The sequence below is a fragment of the Podarcis melisellensis genome (genome assembly GCF_964234715.1).
Source record: "Podarcis melisellensis genome assembly, chromosome: 1".
Classification (NCBI taxonomy): Eukaryota; Metazoa; Chordata; class Lepidosauria; order Squamata; family Lacertidae; genus Podarcis; species Podarcis melisellensis.
Window position 1 is genome coordinate 63,072,191 of NC_138528.1, and position 22,377 is coordinate 63,094,567.

Here is a 22,377-nt window from a genome sequence, read left to right on the forward strand (position 1 = left end):
CCATGTGTACACCAGAGAGCACAAATAACTCTGGATCAAGATCAAGATGAATTACCTTTTTTTAAAAAGACATCTTTATAATTTCTATTTTCTTTTCATTTTCAAATAAACAGAAGGACTGTTGAATTTCAAGTCAACTGATCTCAGCAAGATTTAAAAGGAGTCAGTGACATTCCCAGAGAGGAAAAAAACGTCAACAAACCCTAGTAATTTTAGACCTGAGGGAATAACATTCTTCAATTTTATAATGAGACGGCTGAAGGACAAATGCCAAGAAAAATGAAATAAGAGCCTGTGCCTTTAAAACATAACTATGTTATGTTATGTAGTGTATGTGTATTTGTTTAACACTGAGACACAAGACCTTATTCTTCCCAATATTTTTTCCCCTAAACTGCTGATTTCTACTAAAGAATGCCAGAGTTCCTGACAGAGTTGCACAGAACCAACATTATTTTCTTCCCCCAGTACTAACTGGCATGTAAAACTTTATTGCTGAACACAGTGGTTTCTGTTCCTTTTTTAAAAGGCCTCAGTTAATTACCAAATAAGACTATGAAAATAAAAGAAATGAGACCCATTCTCTCCATCACTATATCTGAAGCCTATCATGTGAGTTGCCAATTGGTTTTTCTAATTCTACCAACTCAATATCTGCTGTTAATTTGCTTGCTCTTTCAAGAACATGAAGACTGTCAGCAAAATCCATGATGCATTACACAACTTATAATTGGAAAAAAAAAATCTGATGGTTTACTGACAGTGTAAAGGGAAAGTATAAAAAGCAATGGAAAGCAGTAACAACTTCATGGCTATTTGTACTAAAATATAATTGTAAATGCAGTAGAAAAAAAGCAGAACCTCCATCTTGGCTCCTAGGGCAAGAAACAGTACGCAGAATTATGACAAATGACTGAATGAAATCAACTATTTTAGACCACGTTGCAAGGCAGGGATGGAGAACTTGTAGCCCTTCAGTTGTTTCTGATATATGGGTAAGATTACACTATGTGCATTAGAGGGAGAGAGCACATGCACAAAGTGTGAGTGATTTAATGGATTGTTACAAGATCAGCATACTTCCACTAGATAGATGATAGATGATAGATAGATAGATAGATAGATAGATAGATAGATAGATAGATGATTGATTGATAGATAGATAGATAGATAGATAGATATATAGATAGATAGATAGATAGATAGATGATAGATAGAGATAGATAGATAGATAGATAGATAGATAGATAGATAGATAGATAGATAGATAGATAGATAGATGATAGATAGATAGATGATAGATAGATAGATAGATGATAGATAGATAGAGATAGATAGATAGATAGATGATAGATAGATAGATAGATAGATAGATGATAGATAGATAGATAGATGATAGATAGATAAAAAGGTAACAGTAAAGGACCGATGCAGTTAGGTCCAGTCGCGAACGACTCTGGGGTTGAGGCGCTCATCTCGCTTTACTGGCCAAGGGAGCTGCCATTTGTCCGTAAACAATTTTTCCGAAACCAGAGCAGCACACGGAAACACCATTTACCTTCCCGTGGAGCAGTACCTATTTATCAACTTGCACTTTGGCGTACTTTTGAACTGCTAGGTTGGCAGGAGCTGAGACTGAGCAGCGGGAGCTCACCCCATCAAGGGAATTTGAACTGCCAACCTTCTGATCGGCAAGCCTAAGGTACAGTGGTTTAGACTGCAGTGCCACCCACATCCCTAGATAGATAGATAGATAGATAGATAGATAGATAGATAGGTAGATAGGTAGATAGATAGATAGATAGATAGATAGATAGATAGATAGATAGATAGATGATAGATAGATAGATAGATGATAGATAGATGATAGATAGATAGATAGATAGATAGATAGATAGATAGATAGATAGATAGATAGATGATAGATAGATGATAGATAGATGATATAGATAGATAGAGATAGATAGATAGATAGATAGATAGATAGATAGATAGATAGATATATAGATAGATAGATGATAGATAGATAGATAGATAGATAGATATAGATAGATGATAGATAGATAGATAGATAGATAGATGATAGATAGATGATAGATAGATGATAGATAGATGATAGATGGATAGATGATAGATAGATTAGATGATAGATAGATAGATAGATGATAGATAGATAGATAGATAGATAGATGATAGATAGATAGATAGATGATAGATAGATAGATGATAGATATAGATAGATAGATGATAGATGATAGATAGATAGATGATAGATAGATAGATAGATAGAGATAGATAGATGATAGATAGATAGATAGATAGATAGATAGATAGATAGATAGATAGATAGATAGATAGATATAGATAGATGATATAGATATAAAACCCTCATAGCAAAGAGTGCTTGCATTGTCAAGAGCCATAGAACAGTAAAATGTACACCAGAGGGATCCAACCAGGCCCCAAGGTACCATGTTTGGTGTGCCAAAGCAGCGCATTGCATGTACTTTATGTGAAGAGTCTTGAATCCGCCCCAAGCTGCACCTGAAGACAGCACAAAAGCTTCTGCTGATTCAAAATGTGGATTTTGTTCAGAGCCAAAAGGTAAGATTGTATTTCACTAATCACTACTGAGCTACAATGGATACTATTGACTCAGCTACACTGGTTACCAATTTCTTTCCACGCTCAAGTCAACATGTCCTGGGACCAGACTATATCTCAAGAATTTCCCCTCCCCATACAAGAAGGCTGTTTTCCTTCTGGGGGCCCTCAGGTCATTCAGCTAGGGCCTTTTCAGATGAGGTGCCTAAGATTTTGAATAATCTCCCATAAGGTTTTGCTTCATTGCAGCTTCCTTTTAGGTGGCGCTGATCTGAAACATTTGTCTGGCCACGTTTCAGTCACTGGGGTAGGGTATGCAATATAAAGTACCCCTGAAGAAGGTGGGAGAATTTCATTGGGTGGGGGTCCAGTTTTAAAAACTAAGAATTTGATGACACTGCAGTTTCCTTCATGCATTACATGCTTGAGGGAAGACCACACATTGAATATGGACATTGGAAGAGGAGTCATGCGCGTTAAATTTTGGTGTGCTAAATTTCTTGTTTCCTATTGCCGATACTTGTTTTATTCTTTGATTCTTTTCTGCTGGGTTTGGACTGAGTGTTGAATTGACTGTGATTTGTTGTGTTTATATGCCAATGAAGTGGTATTTCACTTTGGGGAGATTAAATACTCTTATAGTTCCTTCTGCCCACCCTTGCCTGTCTTTGAGACGTGTCCAGCACAGTTAGTGAGCCCTTCTGCCACATTAGGCAGCCCAACTAAACACTGTCAGAGGTTCTAGTATCACTTCTCACTACAAAACCCCTTAGCACTTCACAGTGGGGATGAGCAGCTTAAAATCACATGTAGTCTATCGTAAAGCGATGTTTATGTCTGGGCCAAGTTTACACTAATAACGTATGTGCATTTATGGACATAATCACATTAAATTATCACCTCTTGATTCTATAACTGTATTCTTATTATTCTATAACTGCCAGGGGAAAAAATATTAATTTGCCCAGTCATTTTAAATTATGGTACTTTCAAAGGGACCCTGAGGGTCATCTAGTCCAAACTATGTTGGCTTGTGTTGCAATATTCTGTAATTTAAAAAGTTTCTGTGTACCACTCTGAAATCCATTTTTGGATGAAGGGTGGTTTATAAATTTTAAAAATAAAAAATTAAACATAATTTAAAGAGGGCAGGGAAAAATCAGGCCATGTATCAATTCTATAGAGATTCTTACTTTTTGTCAGGGGCTATATTTTCATTTTCAGAAATGAAACTCTGCATCTAATGGCTTTAAATACTAGCAGGCCCATCAGACAAAGCTCAATTTTTCTACACACTAGAGACTATAAATATGCACCGCTGCTCACTCCAATTGCAAACGCACATGAATGCTCCTGTGTTTTGTAAGTTATTTTCCACATACACATTCTATTAAATTGTAAGTTAGGAGGCACTACTTGAATTCTCTTAGGTCTGTAAAAAGCTTTCAGATGTACCGTGAGAAATCACCTGTAATGAATACAGACTGATATTTCTTTGCTATAGCTGCACTGAGTTGGCAATTTACATTTTCTAAATATATGGGTTATATTCAGTTTTCCCAATTTGATGGCAATTACTCTTTAGAAACCTCTTGACAGGCTAAAAACTCTAAGAGCTGCAGCTGTTATTCGTGGTTTGATCCCTCTCATGAAATGAAAACCACTAACTATACCAGTGAATGAGGACCCCTCCCCCAAATTCCAAATGAAGTTGTCAGCATGTCTCATTTTAGGGCCCAATAATCTTTTCAGCCACTGCAGCTGCACCTCCTCCTCCTCAATAAGATTCAAGATATCCGTAAATAGGTCAACATAGGTGCACATAAAAAATAAAACTTTAGAAAAAAGATCTGTCATAAACTCTCACACTCAGCATCAGGTTTTGTCTGATCCAGTATGAAATCCGTGCATGTGTATAATATCGTAAGTCTGTTCAATAAGAAACTTCCCTGCAGAATGCCATACATATGCACATCCATCCATATACAATTTTATTTCTTTTTAATACTTCTAAGCTTCCTTTCATCCTGGTGATTTCCACAATCAAGCAAGACGCTTAACCAGTATTTCTCAACATGTTAAACCCATGCCCCCGTTTAGCTAACATAAAAATGCCTCTTTCAAACCTAGCTCCCCTAATTATTTCATTTGAATTTCTAAATGTATTTTAATTGTGTGACTTAATTTTTTATTTACATTGCGCACACTTTTGGACACGCACAAGATCTTCAGATGCTTGAGAAACACTGCTGTTAACAATAATACTGGCAAGTCACAACTTAGAAAACTAAAATGTTAGACAGGCAATAAAGCCAGTTTAAAATGCTTGGGCAAATAAAAATATTTTGACCTGGCACCAAAAAGACTGGCCTGTCAGCACCAGTCGAACGTCCTGGGGAGGATATCACCAACTGATGGTACTCAAGAGAAGGGCCTCATCCGAAAATCCTAATACATGAGCACACTGTTATGGGAGGAGCCATTCTTCATTTTATTTGGTTCCAAGTCATTTAGGTCTTTAAAGGTAAACACTAGCACCCTGATTGTATAAGGGGTTTAACTGAGCTGAGAGGATGCCCTAGAGAACAGGCTGGATTAAACTTCTGGGTAAACAAGTTGTTCATAAAAACAGGTGAATCATGGCCTTTAAGTTTGGTACAATTTCTTCTTTTTTAAAAAAAAAAAATATTATTCATGGTCAAGAATTTAATTCTGACAAACAAAGTTGGGGATCAGTAGTTAGCAATAAGCAGTTGCCTCGTTTCTATTTTTTCTTTTCTTTTTTGCTGTTTTATTTTAATGGATTTTGTATTGTTTAATATGTTTGTGTTCGGTGAAATACTTTTTAATATAAAATTAATACATAAAATGTTAAGCCATGTAACCATGTGGTGAGACTATTTTCAGTGGGGGGGGGGCATCTGGGATCCCCACCTTGTGATCCTGTTTCCATCTGAACAATCTGAACAATACGTATACTCCCACCCAGCTGTTTCAGAGCTAAAAACTGACATCAAGATGTGCTACATGCCTCCAAACGGAGAGGAGTTCGTTGGAGAGGAGTTCAAAGATATTACATTTTCAGTGTGTCAAGGCAGACAATGAATCCCAGGGTTTTCAACATCTTGGTGAATCGCCAAACATCACAATTTGGTGATAAACCGTGATGTTTGGCTGACAATAAACGGTGATGTTGTAAAAAGTTGCATTGGCCCCAGCTAGCGAGGTGCTGGGTGAAACTGCCACAGCTTTCATGATGGGAGCTACGGCTCTTTCAGCTCGGTGCCTTGCGGGCTGTAACCAATACAGCTGGCCTCAGCCTGCTGCTCACTTGGTGGGTGGAAAGGCTCCTCCCCCCCAGCTGAGTGAGCCCCAAGTTCCCTGCCACTTGCACGCAACCAGAAAGGACCTTGGGGTTCCTTGGCCAGGCTGCCTCCACCTTCGCTGCCTTGCCTGCTTGCCCCCCACTCTTCAAAGATAGACCAGGCGGCAGCAGCCAAGCACACTGAGCCTGTCAGGTTCCGTGCGATAAGACTGCCTTAGCCTGTGCAGGTGTGCTGCTTCTTTCATCCGTGGGTCTTTCACCCCAGGAGAAGATGTGGCCCACCCATCCGGGCAAAGTCCACAAGACACGGGGAGCAAAGCCACCCTATCCGCACCTTGAGAAGAGGAGCTGCTGGCAAGCGCTGGGCCTGCCAGCAACGTCAAAGAGCCCCTACACCACCTGGCTGCCTTCCATCGGGTGGGTGGGCTCCATCTTTCTGGGATGAAAGGCACAGCACACCCTCTTAGACAAAGTTAGCCAGGCGGTAGACAAGCAAGGCTGCAGCCCCGATCGTGCTCCTACTCTTGTGTAAGCAGGGTCAGGGTTGGGCTCTCTTAGCAGGGGAGGGGGAGCACTTTAATGGAGCCCCCATCCCGCCACTGGCTCCTGCGAGCCGATGGCAGGTCTGGGGCTCCTTAAAACTGCTTTGCTGAGGGAAGGGCAGCAGCACGCTCCTCAGCCAAGCCATTTAAAGCAGCAAGGGGGGAACAAGCTGTATTGGCTTGTTTCTCCTTCTGACAGGGCAGAGTGCAATGGCAGTTTCACCAGAGGTATATCGCTGGTGAAACTGCCGCTGCTTGAGTCCCTCTGTCTCCAGCTCCCAGCTGGTTTGTTTCTTCCTCAGTGCGCTGGGTGCTGGAGGCAGAGGGACTCAAGAGCGATGATGGTTTCACTAGCGATATATCGCTAAGTGAAGCTGGCATCACGGTCTCTTCCCCCTCATACTGTTCCTGGGCAATATATTGATATACCACCCAGTGCTATTCTGCATCTCATGTTATTGTTTCCCTTTTCGGCTTGAGCAATAGAGAGGTGGTTTGGATGTTAAATCTGGATTTCATTTTTGCCCTTGTTGTTGTTTAGTCGTGTCCGACTCTTCGTGACCCCATGGACCAGAGCACGCCAGGCACTCATTTTTGCCCTAGAACTGACCTAAAAGAATTGAAAGCTGCCGTGAGAGTCTCAGCGTGAAGCATTTCCCAAACATGCTCACCAGTCTCCTTAACCTATAGGACTTGATGAATTAAAAATCACTTCTCAATTTCCCTACCACCAGTTGCTCTGAACATAAATTTACTGCAATTCATAATAGTTTTGCACAAATTTCCTGGAAGTTCAACCCAAATTAAGAGCATGGAAGGGAAACCGTCATCCTGTGAGAGAAAATAGAGTCCATAGAGAAAATAGAAGATAAGGCTCAACTGGTGTTACTAAATATATGTATCTGCATCCTTTTACTGTTTCTGTACACATGAAATTGTGTCCCCACTTCTGGTCTAGCTCCAGCTACTACCGTAATGCAGTGATGAGCAACTTTCCAGCAAGTCAATACAGCACCAAAATCACAAAACGGTTGCTTTCTGCAGTGCAATCCCTGCCATTTAGAGGTTCTGCTCTAGGTAATCCAAATATGAATGGGTAGAATCCATTATGAGACAGAGTTAAGAGTTCAACTGCTTCTGCTGAAAGAAGAAGGTTATTCTGAGGCCACTTTCAATGCTCACAGTCTCTGGTTAGGAAACATATTTCGCAATTTTCTGTCACTTAAGATTTTATAACTTTAAGATGTTACTTTCATGCATGCAGAATATAAAAGCTTCCGAATACAGGTTTTTAAAAAGTAGGTTCCAAGTCTCAGAAAGCAGTAAGCATTCTGTTTACAAATTATTTAAGAATGGTTTCGGTTAAGAATGGGCTTCCGGAAAAGATTAAGTTCATAAACCGAGGTACCACTGTACGTGAGTAGTTGGCAACTAGTACACCCGTGGGTTGTATGGCCAGTGGATGACTTTTTTCTGGTCCATCACTAGATGATGGCCTCCTCATAGCCAGTTACAATGAAAGGTTCTGACAATCCATATGAGTGATGGGAGGAAGAAATATAAGAACTGTAGAAAACGAGCAAAGGCAACTTGTTTTATTCAAATGCTCCACACATAAGTACGTGAGAATACTAAGTTGATAAGTATACTTTCTGCAAGGAAGAGATGACATAGGGAATTGGCTCAGACACAGTACTTGGCCATGGAAACATGCTAATAGCAAGGCAAACAGTATATGGTGTAAGTCATATCTGAGCCGCTGACAAATGCTAGTCTGGGTTTCTTCGGTATACAATGGTGCCATTAGCCACAGACAGCCCCACTCTGTCCTCTGCAGAGATCTGCACTGCGTCTTATGGCACCCCAACTTCCTACTGTCTGCTCTGCCCAAGGAAGAAAGCATTTGATTTCAGTTCACATTCAGTTAAATGAGGAAGACCTCAGTTATAATCAGCAGAGACATAGATGGTGGAACAAAGAGCTCAAAAAAACGCAGTATCTAATCAGCAAATTACCCACAAAAGTGTTGGGAGAACAAGCAGGCATACAATAGCCTTCAATATCAGTCTCTTTCAGAAAGCATCACACTAAACCAGGTGGCCTTGGGGTAGTTTTACAGAAACAATTTGCAGTGTTGGTATAAACAACAGTGCTCCTTTTCTAACATCATTTAGTCAGTGTCAAACAACTGCAGTCTTTACTATAGTCACTAAAACAAGACTGTCCCAGTTTTTATAGTTGCTCATGTTTTGTCTGATTTTATTTTAGTTTTATATCCCACCATAGCATGCTGGCCTTAAGCTGATTTACAATATTCAACCATTTTCTCCATAATACCAGTGTATTACTACTCCAAATCTTGGACTATCAATCTAAAGATATATAAAACAAGAATTTTAGGATCCAAAGTCTGAAAATTGTCAGCTAAAAATACTAAAACCAAAACACAAAAATTTTGGTAACTTTCCCATATCAAATACAAATTATTCTAGCATTTATCATGTAAATCTGGGGTTCTAATAATTTATAAAAAAACAAGAAAGCAAGCCAACAAGCAAATATTGAGAAGATCATAGGAACAACTATTGAAAACCATTTTCAACACTTTTACAGCAGAATCAACAGAATTTGTCAGTGTAGGAATTTTTGCATATTGCTGAACTAATCACACACACAAGCAAAGAAAGTTTAAACTGAGACTTACCAAGGAGCACCATATATTCGGAATCCTTTGACTGTTACTTCAGAGTCTTGCAAGTAAATACTGTTTGTCAGAAGTGACTGAACATTGTCAAAGTCCTCTGGTTTCAATTTGGACACAGAGGGAAAGCGGTAGTAATCCTGTTTAACAAGGTCTGCCATGAATTCTTTATCAAATGTCAGTTCATGATTCCCAGCAATCACTATTTTATATTCATATGGCAAATTTCCTGAAACAACAAAAAAGCATTTAATAAGCATACCTGTGCCCAGGTTTTGTATTTTTTTTTTATGCACACTTAAAGACACAATGGATATATTTGCATTCCTGTGAGAAACAAAAGCTATTACGGCTATTCTGTGCAATCATATATTATCACTTATGTAAAATATACCAAGAAAACGAATATGTATGTGTGTATAGATGCATGTATTCAAAGTAAAAAAAAATAAATGATCCTCTAGATAACTTGATGTGCCTAATTTACTTAGGCTGCAATGCTATGCATAATTCTCTGGGAGTAGCCACTATTCATAGGACTGACTTCTGAGAAGACATGCATAAAATTCTTCATAGGATTAAGGAGTGGTAAAAGAGGGAATATCTTCCACTCTGTTGCATGTTTTCCCACTAGAGACTGTGGCCATGGCCATACAAAATGGCATACAGGATGATTAATTAACATGGCCAGTGGGTGGATTGGTGTGTGTTCTATTCTTTTCACTCACTAGGGATCTAGTTGTATGTCCATTTCCACAAGACTGAAAGAAATATAAACATATTTCAGTCCCGTCTCTCTTGTGAACTTTATTAGAAACTATGAAACACATTTTACCTATATTATTATTTCTGTTTAAAGGGTCCTCTGACCCTCTTTGACCTGCTTTTTCTGGAGAAGCCGTGGCCTCAGGGAGAAGAGGAATTGGCAGTTTGTCTCTTTGCCCCCTCCCTCCAGCACCAGCAGAGCTCTGGAACCAACCCACTGTATTTTCCTCATAATTCTTGATGGATGAACTTCATTCTGCCTATAATAATTCATGGGACTTAGCATGTTCTAAATGCTTAAGTGCTTTCATAATACTGCATGGGCCTGGAAGGAAGAGCTGACTTGACACTCCTAGTTTCACAATTTCTTTTTCTGGTAAAGGAAACAGAAAATAAGTGTTTCTTCTTTATTAAAGAAGAAACAGTCAAACAACCAATATACTTCTTTCCAAAGCCAGCTCTTTTAAAAACTGGAGTGGGGGCTGGGGTTGAAGGAAGGCTTTGTTCATTGAGCCTCACTCCTTTTTCATGCCTCTAGCGCTAGTTACAAGAACAAAGTGCAGGCAATCAAATTACAGAATATATGGATCACATTCATATCAACACCTCCTGAAACTGAAAGAGGTCAGAATAGGGTAAGTTCATTCTCTGATTAATTTACAAAATAAGCTGGTATGCAACCTTGTTGGCACGAATGTACTTTTACAAGGCTGACTTCGTATTGACAAGGGGTTGCATTCACCAGGTAAAACTATTTTAACTACCTCCGCACACTGCATTTAAAACTGGTTTCTTAAGGTACAGTGTTGTTCTTGCACATTTTTAGTGACAATCAGTTTAGAGATCAATTAAAGATAGAGCTAACGAAAAGTAAATCGGCTGTGGGTACAATACTAAGGAAGACATTTATCATATAAAATGTGAATATACATAGCTTTTGTTTTGATATATTTAAAAGCAAATTGTACTGAAAAATGAATGACATATAGAATCTGATAAAGAAAAGACCCACTTGAAATCAGGATGATACACCCATGAGTTCCAAGACTCAGTCACAAAGTATGGCACTCCGGCAATGTTGCATCCTTTGGAATGATGACCCTGCGCTCTGCAGTTTCACCTCTGAACTTATATATCTGTCTAAATGCCTGCCTCTTCTAGGAGTTTCCAATAAACTCTTAGGCAGAGAGAAACAAACCTGAGTGCCCCTGAGCATAGGTAGAAGGTATTGGGGCCCTCTGCCACCTCCTAATACTTGTTGTTAGAATCAAATAATTGTAGAGTTGGAAGGGACCCCAATGGTCATCTAGCCCAACCCTCTGCAATTCAGGAAACTCAACACAGAATCAAGTTTCGAGTTGATTTGAAACTAGCTTAAGTGCTCCAACTTGTGCTTATACAGTGGTACCTCTGGATACGAACGGGATCCATTCCGGAGTGCAACCCACGTCTGCTCGTGCACGGGTTTTTATATTATTTCATTTTATTGGGAAAGATGATCTCTAAAGCTTGAGCTATTTCACCTTGTATGTGCCCTCCCATGCCCATGGCAATAAGATTTATCTTAATATATTTGGAAGAAATGTTTTTTAACCTGCTTTTATAACCACTATGGAAACATAGTGGACATGTTATGAGGATCATTTCCCAGGGCAGTGTTTCCCAAAATTCATTCCACTCACATGGACCACTTGATGATATCTAACACTTGATGATTGTTCTGTCTGCTGTAGCATAAGGTCCTGTGATAAATGCTGTATTCAAATTATGTATTTGCACCATGGACCACATGAATGAAGCTCGTAGACCACTGGTGTTTAGGGACCTTTGCCCTAGAGTGATTTCCGGAAAGGTCACAGAGCACATCTAGTGCTGTTACATTCCCTGAGAATATGAGGCTTTTCAAAAGTTCACTCAAGCTTTTGAGCAAGTAGTTGACAACAGGTAAAAAAAGATATAAACAGTCCAGGATCAAACCAAATCAGTCAGCAATCATGGATAGAGTCCATACTTAAAAATGTATAACCCACCCCCACCCCAATTATTTCTGTGAATATCTTTGAGACACCAAAAAAGGTGTTTTGTTATGTTTGTCAGGGACATGTTTTTGTTTTCAGTTATCAGGCACTCAATGTAATATTAAGCATTTTTTACAAAGTAACAAAAAATACATATATAATATTTTTGAGGATAGGGTTTTCTGAATAGCAAGTTCACCCCCCCTCCCAGTTCTTAGCTAAAGCATAATAGACTGCTCAGCCTGCTGTAATGCCAATGTTCAAACTATTGCTCAACAGAGTACCTCACTCAGATGCCTGACTAAGCTGATTCATACATATGACAATATTGTCAAATTTCCTACTGGTGAACATCCTTGGCTCATGCTTTTGCGTTTTCATAGAAGGAACCACTTCCTCCTTGGAAAAGCAGATAGTGAAAGGTATTAAAATGCAGGAAATTCAGCCACCATCATTGTCTGTAAACTAGGGCTAAGATTTCCAATAACCAAACAAATTTAATTATTATTTGCAGGTGGAATAAAAAAGCAACGGAAGTGATTATGTTAATACAGGTAACTAAAAAAAAAAAGAAGCAGCAGAAAAGCCTCTAGAAAAAAGATGAGCTCACAGGATTCCAAGAACCAATTGCCACAGATTCATTTCCATGAAAGAGTCAACCCTCCCTTTGTGCACATTGATATTACTCTCAACAACAGCTCCATATGTGCATTAGAGCAACTCCTAGGAATGGAACATTTAATCTCTTTAACCAAAGTACTATGACTTGTTCCTGCTGCTTTCTTCTCAAGATCTGTAGCTCTTAATATATTTTACAATGAACGAAGTCAACGATTCTAACATGTAACAAGATCCACCTCTCAAACTACTTTGCCAAATCAACAACTATATTAGCCAAACTGTCCAAATATAATTATCACCTTTCTTTCATAATCCGACAGAAGAATCTTTAGCAGCACAACAGGGATGAGATGCTAACTTTCTACACACAGAGAGTGGTGCCAGACGACAAGCATTCCTCAAAACTAATGAGCAAATATTTCTGAGGGGTGGGGAAATCTCATAAGCACTACATTTTAATCACAAATTTTACCTTTCACAAAATAAAAATCCTTCAAAAGTGATATGTGAATTAGGCAGAGGCTGAAAGGACACTCAAGAAGCATATGGAAAATCCATCAAGGCAGGCAGAAGAGCGAACAGCCAAACTGTTTTGGTTTTATGCAAGGAAAACACCAGGCTACAGCACAGGGAAAAGCAAAGGCCGAGACCTACCGAGTCCTGCGATAAATCTAAGGCTCACACATAAAAGCTCTCCTTTGTTGAAAATGTTGTTAGACACAACAAAACACAAATGTTACGTAAGAGCAAGCTCTGCCTCTGACCTTTCACTCTGTAACCGTCAGGCTTCATTAATTTTCACAAGGCCTGACAGCTCTAGCGTTAATACTCACGCTTGCTGATCGAGCCACACAGCAGGTTCAGACTGCTACCTTCTCCTCTGAAACTCATGCATTAGGGTTCCTTCCATGCTGGCAATGGAAAACCAAGTCTAAGAAACATTAAACACAAAAAACTACGTTACAATAATGCCTGGGTTGAGCCATAAACCCATCAAGCAGGGAGAGTAATAGGAGTCCCACCTAGTCTAAATCATTGGCTGGGCAAGAGCACATATGGATCTCCATTAGAGTCCACAATTCTGGGATACATTAAATAAGTGTATTCCCAAACCAACGAGAGTTGAAATCCATTGGTGATCCTCTGCTGGCAAAAGGCATCCTTTGGTGGAAAGGGGTGGGGGACACTTTTTCTGATTCTCTCTCACTTGCACCCTCTTCCCCCTCATAACTTGCTCAGACACACTCCAGATCAATTGAGGGGGTGGGATATGGAGAGCTGCAGGATGCAAAGGAATAGCTTGAAATTATCTACCTCCCTGATGGATCCTTCTGTTACCACAGGGATGCCACCCTTCGCCATTCCCCAATTAGTGGCTTAAAACAGTATACAGTGGTACCTCGGTTTTTGAACGTAATCCGTTTCGGAAGACCGTTTGACCGTTCGAAAACCGAGGTGCAAAGAGCAATCTACAGAAAACTGGAAAAAAAATAGCATGTACATGCAGCAGAAGCCGTTTGACTTCCAAGGCGAGTTCAAAAATGGAAGCATTTACTTCCGGGTTTGCGGTGTTCGAAAACAGAAATGTTAGGCTTCCGAGACGTTCGAAAACTGAAGTACCACTGTACATGCCTGTCTAATGGCAGGTTCCTTAGAAAACTTAGCATCACCGACTGGAATAGGTGACTTTAAAGGGGGCAATATATGTGGGGGCCAATGAAAAATTTCCACAGCAGTTAATGAAAATACTTGCTTCTACAAATTTATGTCTCAACCGTAACATTATTCTAATGTAACTGTTTGTGATTGGTACCCTTTTAAAAAAACTTCATTAAGCAAAAGGAGGGAGGGGGAAAGAAATGTTCCGTAAAAGTTAAACATTATTTTGTTCCAACAATTATTTGGTTTCTGTTTATATCATGGTTCTTTAATAATATATAGCAGTTGCTAAGGCTGCAATCTTAAACACACTTGCTAAAGAGTAAGCCTTGATGAATACAGTAGGATTTACTTCTGAGTAGACATGGATATGATTGCACTGTAGAATGGTTAATATGACTCTTCACTATATTCCAGCAACAAGTTCCCATTAGAATTTACCAACGAGGGCTCATTATTTCTTTGTCTTAAAATTATGGCCCAATTAAGCATTTACATCCCATTTTGGGGCTGTGGCTGGGGCATATTAGTGTACAGTTCAAAGCACTGTAGCCTTAGATACTTTCTGGAAACAAAAATAACACTCCAGCAAGTATTTAGGATTGTATTGTCAGTCATTTGGTTTTTATTTAGATTTTGAATTTTATAATGTAAAACAAACAGACAATACCGAAACAAGCAATATCTCTTACATTACACTGCAGAATTGCATAAATCTAAATAAATGTGGAGATACAAAAAGGTCTTATCAGTGTATGGATTATCAACACCATATATTATGATAAACTAGAGGCACAGGGTGGCTCTGTTCCGGTTTGTTCATGTAAAATAATAACACCAAAGCAGACAGCAAAACAAATTGTCTTAGTGTTTTTACCTCTGGCTACCTTTAATTTGTGTGATCTTTTTCCCAATTAAGCCAACTGCCACAGTTTACTATACCAATAGTCAAGTTTGCTTAAATAAAAAGTTTTGCTTCTTATGATGGCTTGAGCTGCCATAAGAAAGTGAGTGTTTAGTTCTTTATTTTTAACGCTTTGGTCTTTATTTTTAAAAAGATACAAAAACACTCCACACTGTGGAGAGGGTGAAGTAAGTTGGGCAATTTCAGAAAAACCTTAAAGAAATATCATATTGTAGACTCCAAAGTCACTTGTTTTTTGCTATCATTATCTGTTATGATAAGAATTGTCTCTCAGCTGGCATGCATCATAATGTAAACAAAGGTTTGGAACCACCAGCCCCCAAGTTACAAGGGTTGGTATAGCAAAGCCCTTCTTAAACATAGATGCTTAGATCAAAAGACAAATGCATTTATTTTTTCTGCCGAAAATTTCCACTGGTTATGTCTGGAACACAAACCTAAGATGTGGCAATGCCATCATTTTAATACCTGTTAATTTGTCCACTGTAGCCAAATTAAGCTTGTTCTACATTCTCATGTAATTACTTATCATCTTACATACATTGCCATAGGTGGTCTACATATAACCTACTTAAAATGCTCATTGCTTGAATGCCCAGGCATCTGAATTTGTGTGATTTCAAAATGTGTGATAATGTTGAAAATTTTGCTTGAATTTTAGGGGCATCACTGAAAAAAACAGTCATCAATGTTTTGTATTGTTTAGCACCTCATATCTGAAAACATCAAAACAATCATGACTGAGATATGTGTATTTTTAAAATGTTTACTACAGCAAGATAAATATATCACAGATACATTCCTAGCCCAGCCTTTACACAAGAGTGGATTTTGATCTATCTAGCACTGTACAAAAGTTTGTATCTGTTAGAAGTATGCAACATGAGTTAAACTGCTTGCATTCACTTTTGTAACTGTGGAAAGCATTAAAGATTCTCTGATAAAAATATAGCTGATTTTTAAAAAGAAGACACACAACTCACTGTATCTCCATTGTACTTTTTGTAAACCATTTTACTGTAACTTTCATACACCTTCATTGTTTGACAATAAATTGAATTCTGAATCTGCTGCAATGATAAATTTACATGAAATTGAACTATCCTGAAATAGCCCAATAGTCTGCAGGCAGATGGCAGAAAAAATGTAATATGGAGAATAAATCTAGGTCGAGTTTTGGCACTCATTCCTTATTTGCACAGGAATAATTTAGAATTAGCTGCACAGAACCTAGTCAGAAAGCTATAGGACTTCAGCACTGTTTGCTTCTTCTGTAACCAGTACATTCAAGATCATTTTCTATTTATGATCAGACACTATAAAGACTGATTTATTATGGCAAAAGCTTTCACGGATTATAGTTCACATCATCAGATACACAAAATGTTATTCTCATTGGAGACAGACAGGCAGGCAGACATAAAGGTGACAAACACATAGTGGGCACAAATGTCAATGAAATGCAAAAGGTACATTCTGTGACAATATATAATAAGCACAATCACCATTCACATTAGCAGTAGCTGGTGATAAAAATCTTTCTAGCTTAACTATGCTACCTAGCAACTACAAATGGGAAATAAAACTGTATATATAGTTAGGCCTCAACAGGAACCAAGTGGTTGAAAAATTCTAGGTCAGCATTTTTACACTGGAATCTCCCTTCGAAGTACTTTCGATGAAGAATAGTGACTTTCAGGTCAACAGCAGTATGTCCTGGGAGACTCTCATTGGTTTCTGGTTGTTGCCTTTATTAATGTTAGCTTTGTGTTCATTTATACTTTGACAATGCATCTAATCTGATTGCCCTATGTAGACAGCAGAAGGACATTGCTGGCAGGTAGCGGCTTATATTAGTTGGAGAATGATCCAGGGAATGAACCCCAGATGGTTTGGCATCATTAAGTCCTGTAATAGTGCTGTCTGAGTGCCAAACTACATACATGCTGCTATTTGTATCAGGAAGAAGCTTCAATTGGGACCAATGCAAACTTCCCTTCCATTACAAGTAATTGCTCTGGAGGTGTGAAACCTACAGGAACAGCAGCAGTGGTGAACTCTTCCTCCTTGTTCACAGCAGTCCCGATCATGATTCAGGACCCAAACATCTGCTTTTTCGTGTCTTTAAAAGTTAAATATGATGCTGAACCACATATTTAATGCCATGTGTAATTTGGTCGTACTGTATGTGTGTATTATGGCAGAGTTGGCAGCTAGATTTGTTGATAATTGAAACTCACTCTATGGTGCAACTGTGTGTGTGCGTCCTCTAAGTTCCACTGCCCACAAAAGCTTCTGCATTCACTTCATTGGGGTGGGAGTGGGGGGCAGAAAAATATGAGTGTGCCCAGCCACAGCTTCCACATGGGTAAAAAGGAAAGACTAAATGTCCATAATCTTAATAGGTACACCATAGCACTCATGACTTGGATTCAACCTTTGTTTTATTTTGAACAGAGCCTATCCGTTTTTCTTTTGGAATTTTGTAAATTATAACATACTAGGGATCACAAATTGTACTCCAAGTCTCTTACTGTAAGTCTCTTACTGTGATTTTAAACGGTTTTACTATGACTGCACCATATATACCATGGAAACAATTTCACCCTTCATACTGCCAGTGGGCCTAAACAGAAATGGGTGTCTTGAATTTGATTAAAGGCAAATTGAAAAAGAACATTTTTGGCTAATATTACATTAGGCTAAAATATAGAAATGAATCCTCATACTATCTAAATCTAATAAGAAAATGCCATCTCAATTTCAAAACTTTCAAAGCCTTTTCTAGAAGTGCATCACAGATCAATTTACATGGTACCTTTTCTGCTAAGCAAAACCAAATCACAGGTTTCAATTGGCTTAACTTATATTGGAAAGTGAGAGAGTAAATGCTTGAAAATGCAATTACGGCAAACAAACTCCATTTTCTCCTCTCAGAAGGGAATTTCGGTGGACATTTTATTGCCATCAAATAATATTTCTAAAGGCATCAATACACAAATCTATTTCTTTGTAGAATCTTCATTCACTAGATAACCTAATCTCCAGATTTTGAACAAATTCTTCAGAAGTGGATATTACCTTGTACAAAGACATAAGAGTCAATTTTAATCATTTGTACTGAACCAAAACAAAGAACCTAAAGCAAACATCCCTGGAAATGCTTCTAACATCATCTGCCTCTATTTCTGCAATTTACAATTGTAATTAAGGGGTTCCTTTTTCTTAATAAAAAGGAAGTAGAATACTTGTACAAAGAGGAAAGAAGGTCATCTTGTGAAATACTTTTCTGCCTGTAATTAAACTAATTATCAACTTCATGTTGGTGCTGGAGGATGATCCTGGGTTTTTTCATTTATAAATACTTTTTCTTTTCAAAGACCATGAGAAAGACCATTTAGAATTTTAAAACAGTAGGGCTTAGAAAGAAACACATGAAAGGACTCAGACTGCATATCTTGCTCAAGCAAAATTTGAAAACAATTAGACTTTTGGAGTGGATCAATTGAAAAACAGATGGCATGATCCAGCCAACGGTAAGCACTTCTATGTCCTACTGCTGTTGGTGAGAGCCAAGAATGTGCTTAACTCTTCCACCGAAATCTATGAGAGTTTCAAGTGATTAGCTTGTGCTGGATAAAGGCCAGAAACAGCTCAAACACAATCCTGGCTGTTTTCATAAAAGAAAGACTGGACCAACACTTATAAAGATTTATTGAGCTATTTCAGGAAATTGGATAACAGACTTCCAACCTTTGCCAAAATATTTAAAATAAAAATGAATTGGAAGACACTACCAAATAAATCAACTGATATTTTTCTTCATTTCATTCTGTTTTGATGATTTATAAAACTGGAGAAATACATAATAATAAAACAGTGTTGAAATTGCCTTGTAAGGTAAAACACTTTTGAAAAACAAAATCACAAACTTTGATGGCGAAACAGACCAATAAACCCTTCCCTCAAAAACTCAAAAGTTTACTGAGCACAGGTGAAATAGTAATGTCTTCTCACTTAAATGTACACCGTTTGGTAAAACAAACTTCTGAAGAGCTTTAGTAAATTACTGCTTGTCTTTATTTGTGTATTGACGATATACATTTATTAAATGTCATTTACTAATTACATTTGCATTCTCTTTGAAACATTTCACCCTGTGCATAATTAAACTATGAAATTCACTGCCTCAAGAGCCATAGCCTCTGCTTATTTAAAAAAGGGATTGAACAAACTTGTGGATGCCAAGAAGATCAATGGATACTGCTCATGACAGCTATATGCTACTTATCATTGTAAGAGACAGCAGGCCTATGAAGAACAGTTGCTGTGGAGCCTTCATGTTCTGTTTGAGGGGTTCCCAGAGGCATCTAGCTGACCTCTGCATGCAACACGACACTGGACTAGATATGCCTTAAGTCTGATCCAAGAGGGCTCTTTATTCTCATGCTTATTAGGTTATAGTTATTTGTTCTATTATGAAGCTTCTTACAAAAGCCCGAAAGCTCAGATAACTACATCACTATCAGCGAGTCAGTATGAATTAGACAGCACTGCCCTGCTTAATATAATTCAAAAGAAAACCTTGGGGCTTTTTTCAAGCACATGTTTCCCAAAAAGTAGTTAAATGAATAGCTCAGCTGCCACTTGAGCGAGGGTGAATTAAGAGCACAAGGTGCTTGAAACCTAATGATAACAATTCACCATTACTGATAATTATATATTGAAATATATTGATGTTTTTAAGAACAGCCTAAGCATCATAATTTCAACATTCTAGTTAGCCTGCCATAACTCAAATCAATCTGTAATTTCTTAAATTGCTCACGTGTGACAGAAGAATTGCTTCAAAAGTGTTTTATTACTCCAGTGTTAGATATAATGTTATCCAGAATTTTGGCTTATTGTTCCTAATCATTTAGGAATGTTCAACAAAATCACAAGGCACTATTCTTCCTAGGTTGTTCTATGTCTGGTTGCAGTTTGGGAGTGCATGCCGATATCTAAAACTTGTCCTGTGTTTAAAAGCAGCACTTTCAACATGTATAAAATTAACAGAGCAGGCAGATGCACGCACTAAAACCAATCAACTCAGTGATGATCAACTTCTGCTACAGCCTAATGCGGACATAGTGTTTCAAATTGTTCTTTGGCTTCCCTAGTTTCAAATGAAGTCTTAAATCTGCATCAGCACTGATCACAGTTAGATTGCGTTCCAAACCAGAGCTTGAAATCCGGGTTTGATGGCTAAGAAGAGAGCAATACAGATTCATTGGGTTCTAGGAGTTGGTTCTACAGTGGTACCTCGGGTTAAGTACTTACTTTGTTCTGGAGGTCTGTTCTTAACCTGAAACTGTTCTTAACCAGAAGCACCACTTTAGCCTGAAGCACGCACTGCCGGAGCACGATTTCTGTTCTTATTCTGAAGCAAAGTTCTTAACCCGAGGTACTATATCTGGGTTAGCGGAGTCTGTAACCTGAAGCGTATGTAACCTGGGGTAGCACTGTATCAGCTTCTGGCTCTTATGAATGATCCTCCCAGAATCCTCAGCATCCCGCAGTAACAAGGGGAGTGAGGAAGACCCTCACCAGTGCTGCTGCTGCCAACACTACTCCAGCTTTTAATATATAGGTATGAAAGAAAGGGATGGGTGATAGTGTGTATTGACACTCACTGAGTCAAAGGTTGCTTGTGATGAATGCCAAGAGGGCATGGAAGATTCTAGGAATAGGATTCTAGGAATATTTGGGAAAGTAATTTTAGGGCTAGAGGGCAGACAATAATTTGGAGCCAAATTCTCCAAACTCCCCGAGTACAATTATAAGCCAGAAAATTGAAGCAAGAGGCATAGAAAAATAGTGCACAACTTTGATGTGCTAGTGATATAAAACTTGTTTTAATTCTTGTAATAGACAGTATCCCTATCAGTACCCATGAAATAATATGCTACCAAAGACCAATGTTTTAGGAGAGATTGTAGCTCACCTAAGATACTCCCCAGAAAGCATATATACAAGTAATGATGCGAAAATGCCACCACTGCTATTCTTTACCCCTGAAAACATTTGATCATGCACACGTGGCTCTGTTAAGAGTTGCTAAAGCACAAGATTAGGAAAGTAGATTCCATTCTTATACTGGCCTTGCCAGGACTTTTAATTTGAGTAATTATATAATTTTTAGTAAATTACAAAATGAAATTATAAATTGCTTTTGTAGAGGCAAAAGTTGCTGTATTGTGTCAGAAGATTCTTGTATGAAGAGCCTTTGTGCATTCAAATCTTTTGTGAAATATATACTTTGGCAACTATAACAAGTCAAGAGCAGACAGCCTTCTTCACAGTTAGCCAACAATGTATTCATTGATTTCCTATCACCTCAAGTTCTAGGATTCTGTTCAAACAAACACACTCAAGTTACAGGGTGTTGTTTGAAAATCTCAAGCACCATGACATAAAAAGACAAGTACACTTCACCAGAACTAGTAATTAGCAGTGAAAGTTAACATAATTCTCACTTCAGTCACTTAAGAAGCTTTAACAATTTGCATCTTATTTACATTCCCCACCAGTAAGGTTTTGCCACTTTCATCTCAAAGTCTGCCATGACTGTTTATACAGCTGCACTTACGGATGCACTTGTTTATTAATAGCGCTATGCTTCCAATACAGCCGTAATGGTTTGTCTTCTGTAGTCAGTCAGATAGATTCTGGAAATCATTTAAACATATCTAGGTGAAGAAGACATTTGTCAAAGTAAGGACTCCGCAGACGTACGTTCCTTGTTACTAGATGTTATATACTCTTCACAGCTGTTCTCCACTCTTAGGCAAAAAGTTTGGGAAGGAAGGAAACAATACTCTACTGCTGATAAATCCCCTTCCCAAAAAAACACAATACACAGTACTAATGCTTCCAAATAATTACTTTGCATTCATTTATACAAAGGGTGAAAAATTCCTTTATTCGAAATGTAATTCCAACAAACTTATCCACCAGTACCAGATAGTCTATATAGAGAATGAAAAGTATTTAACATATCTCCCAAGAGAAAAGATCAATGGATCTTTCTTATACAAATCTGATTGTACAGTAAAAAAAAACTACCGGTATTCTGAAACACCATCCATTTAGAAGTATTAATCAGAGTAGGCTCACTGAGTTCATGGTTTCTAATGGGTCTAATCTCATCTGAAGCTGCTGTTTGCATTGGAAAG

General features: G+C 38.3%; 1 protein-coding gene across 3 annotated transcripts in view; it reads right to left on the reverse strand.

Moving 5' to 3' along the window:
* The window catches only part of MPPED2 (metallophosphoesterase domain containing 2), a 125,561-nt gene that overhangs the window by 52,835 nt on the left and 50,349 nt on the right, over positions 1-22,377 (reverse strand). For all 3 annotated transcript variants that reach the window (XM_081883250.1, XM_081883252.1, XM_081883251.1), the window contains exon 4: positions 9,176-9,401. In XM_081883250.1, coding sequence (XP_081739376.1) covers positions 9,176-9,401 — 226 coding nt within the window. The remainder of the gene's footprint in view (positions 1-9,175; positions 9,402-22,377) is intronic.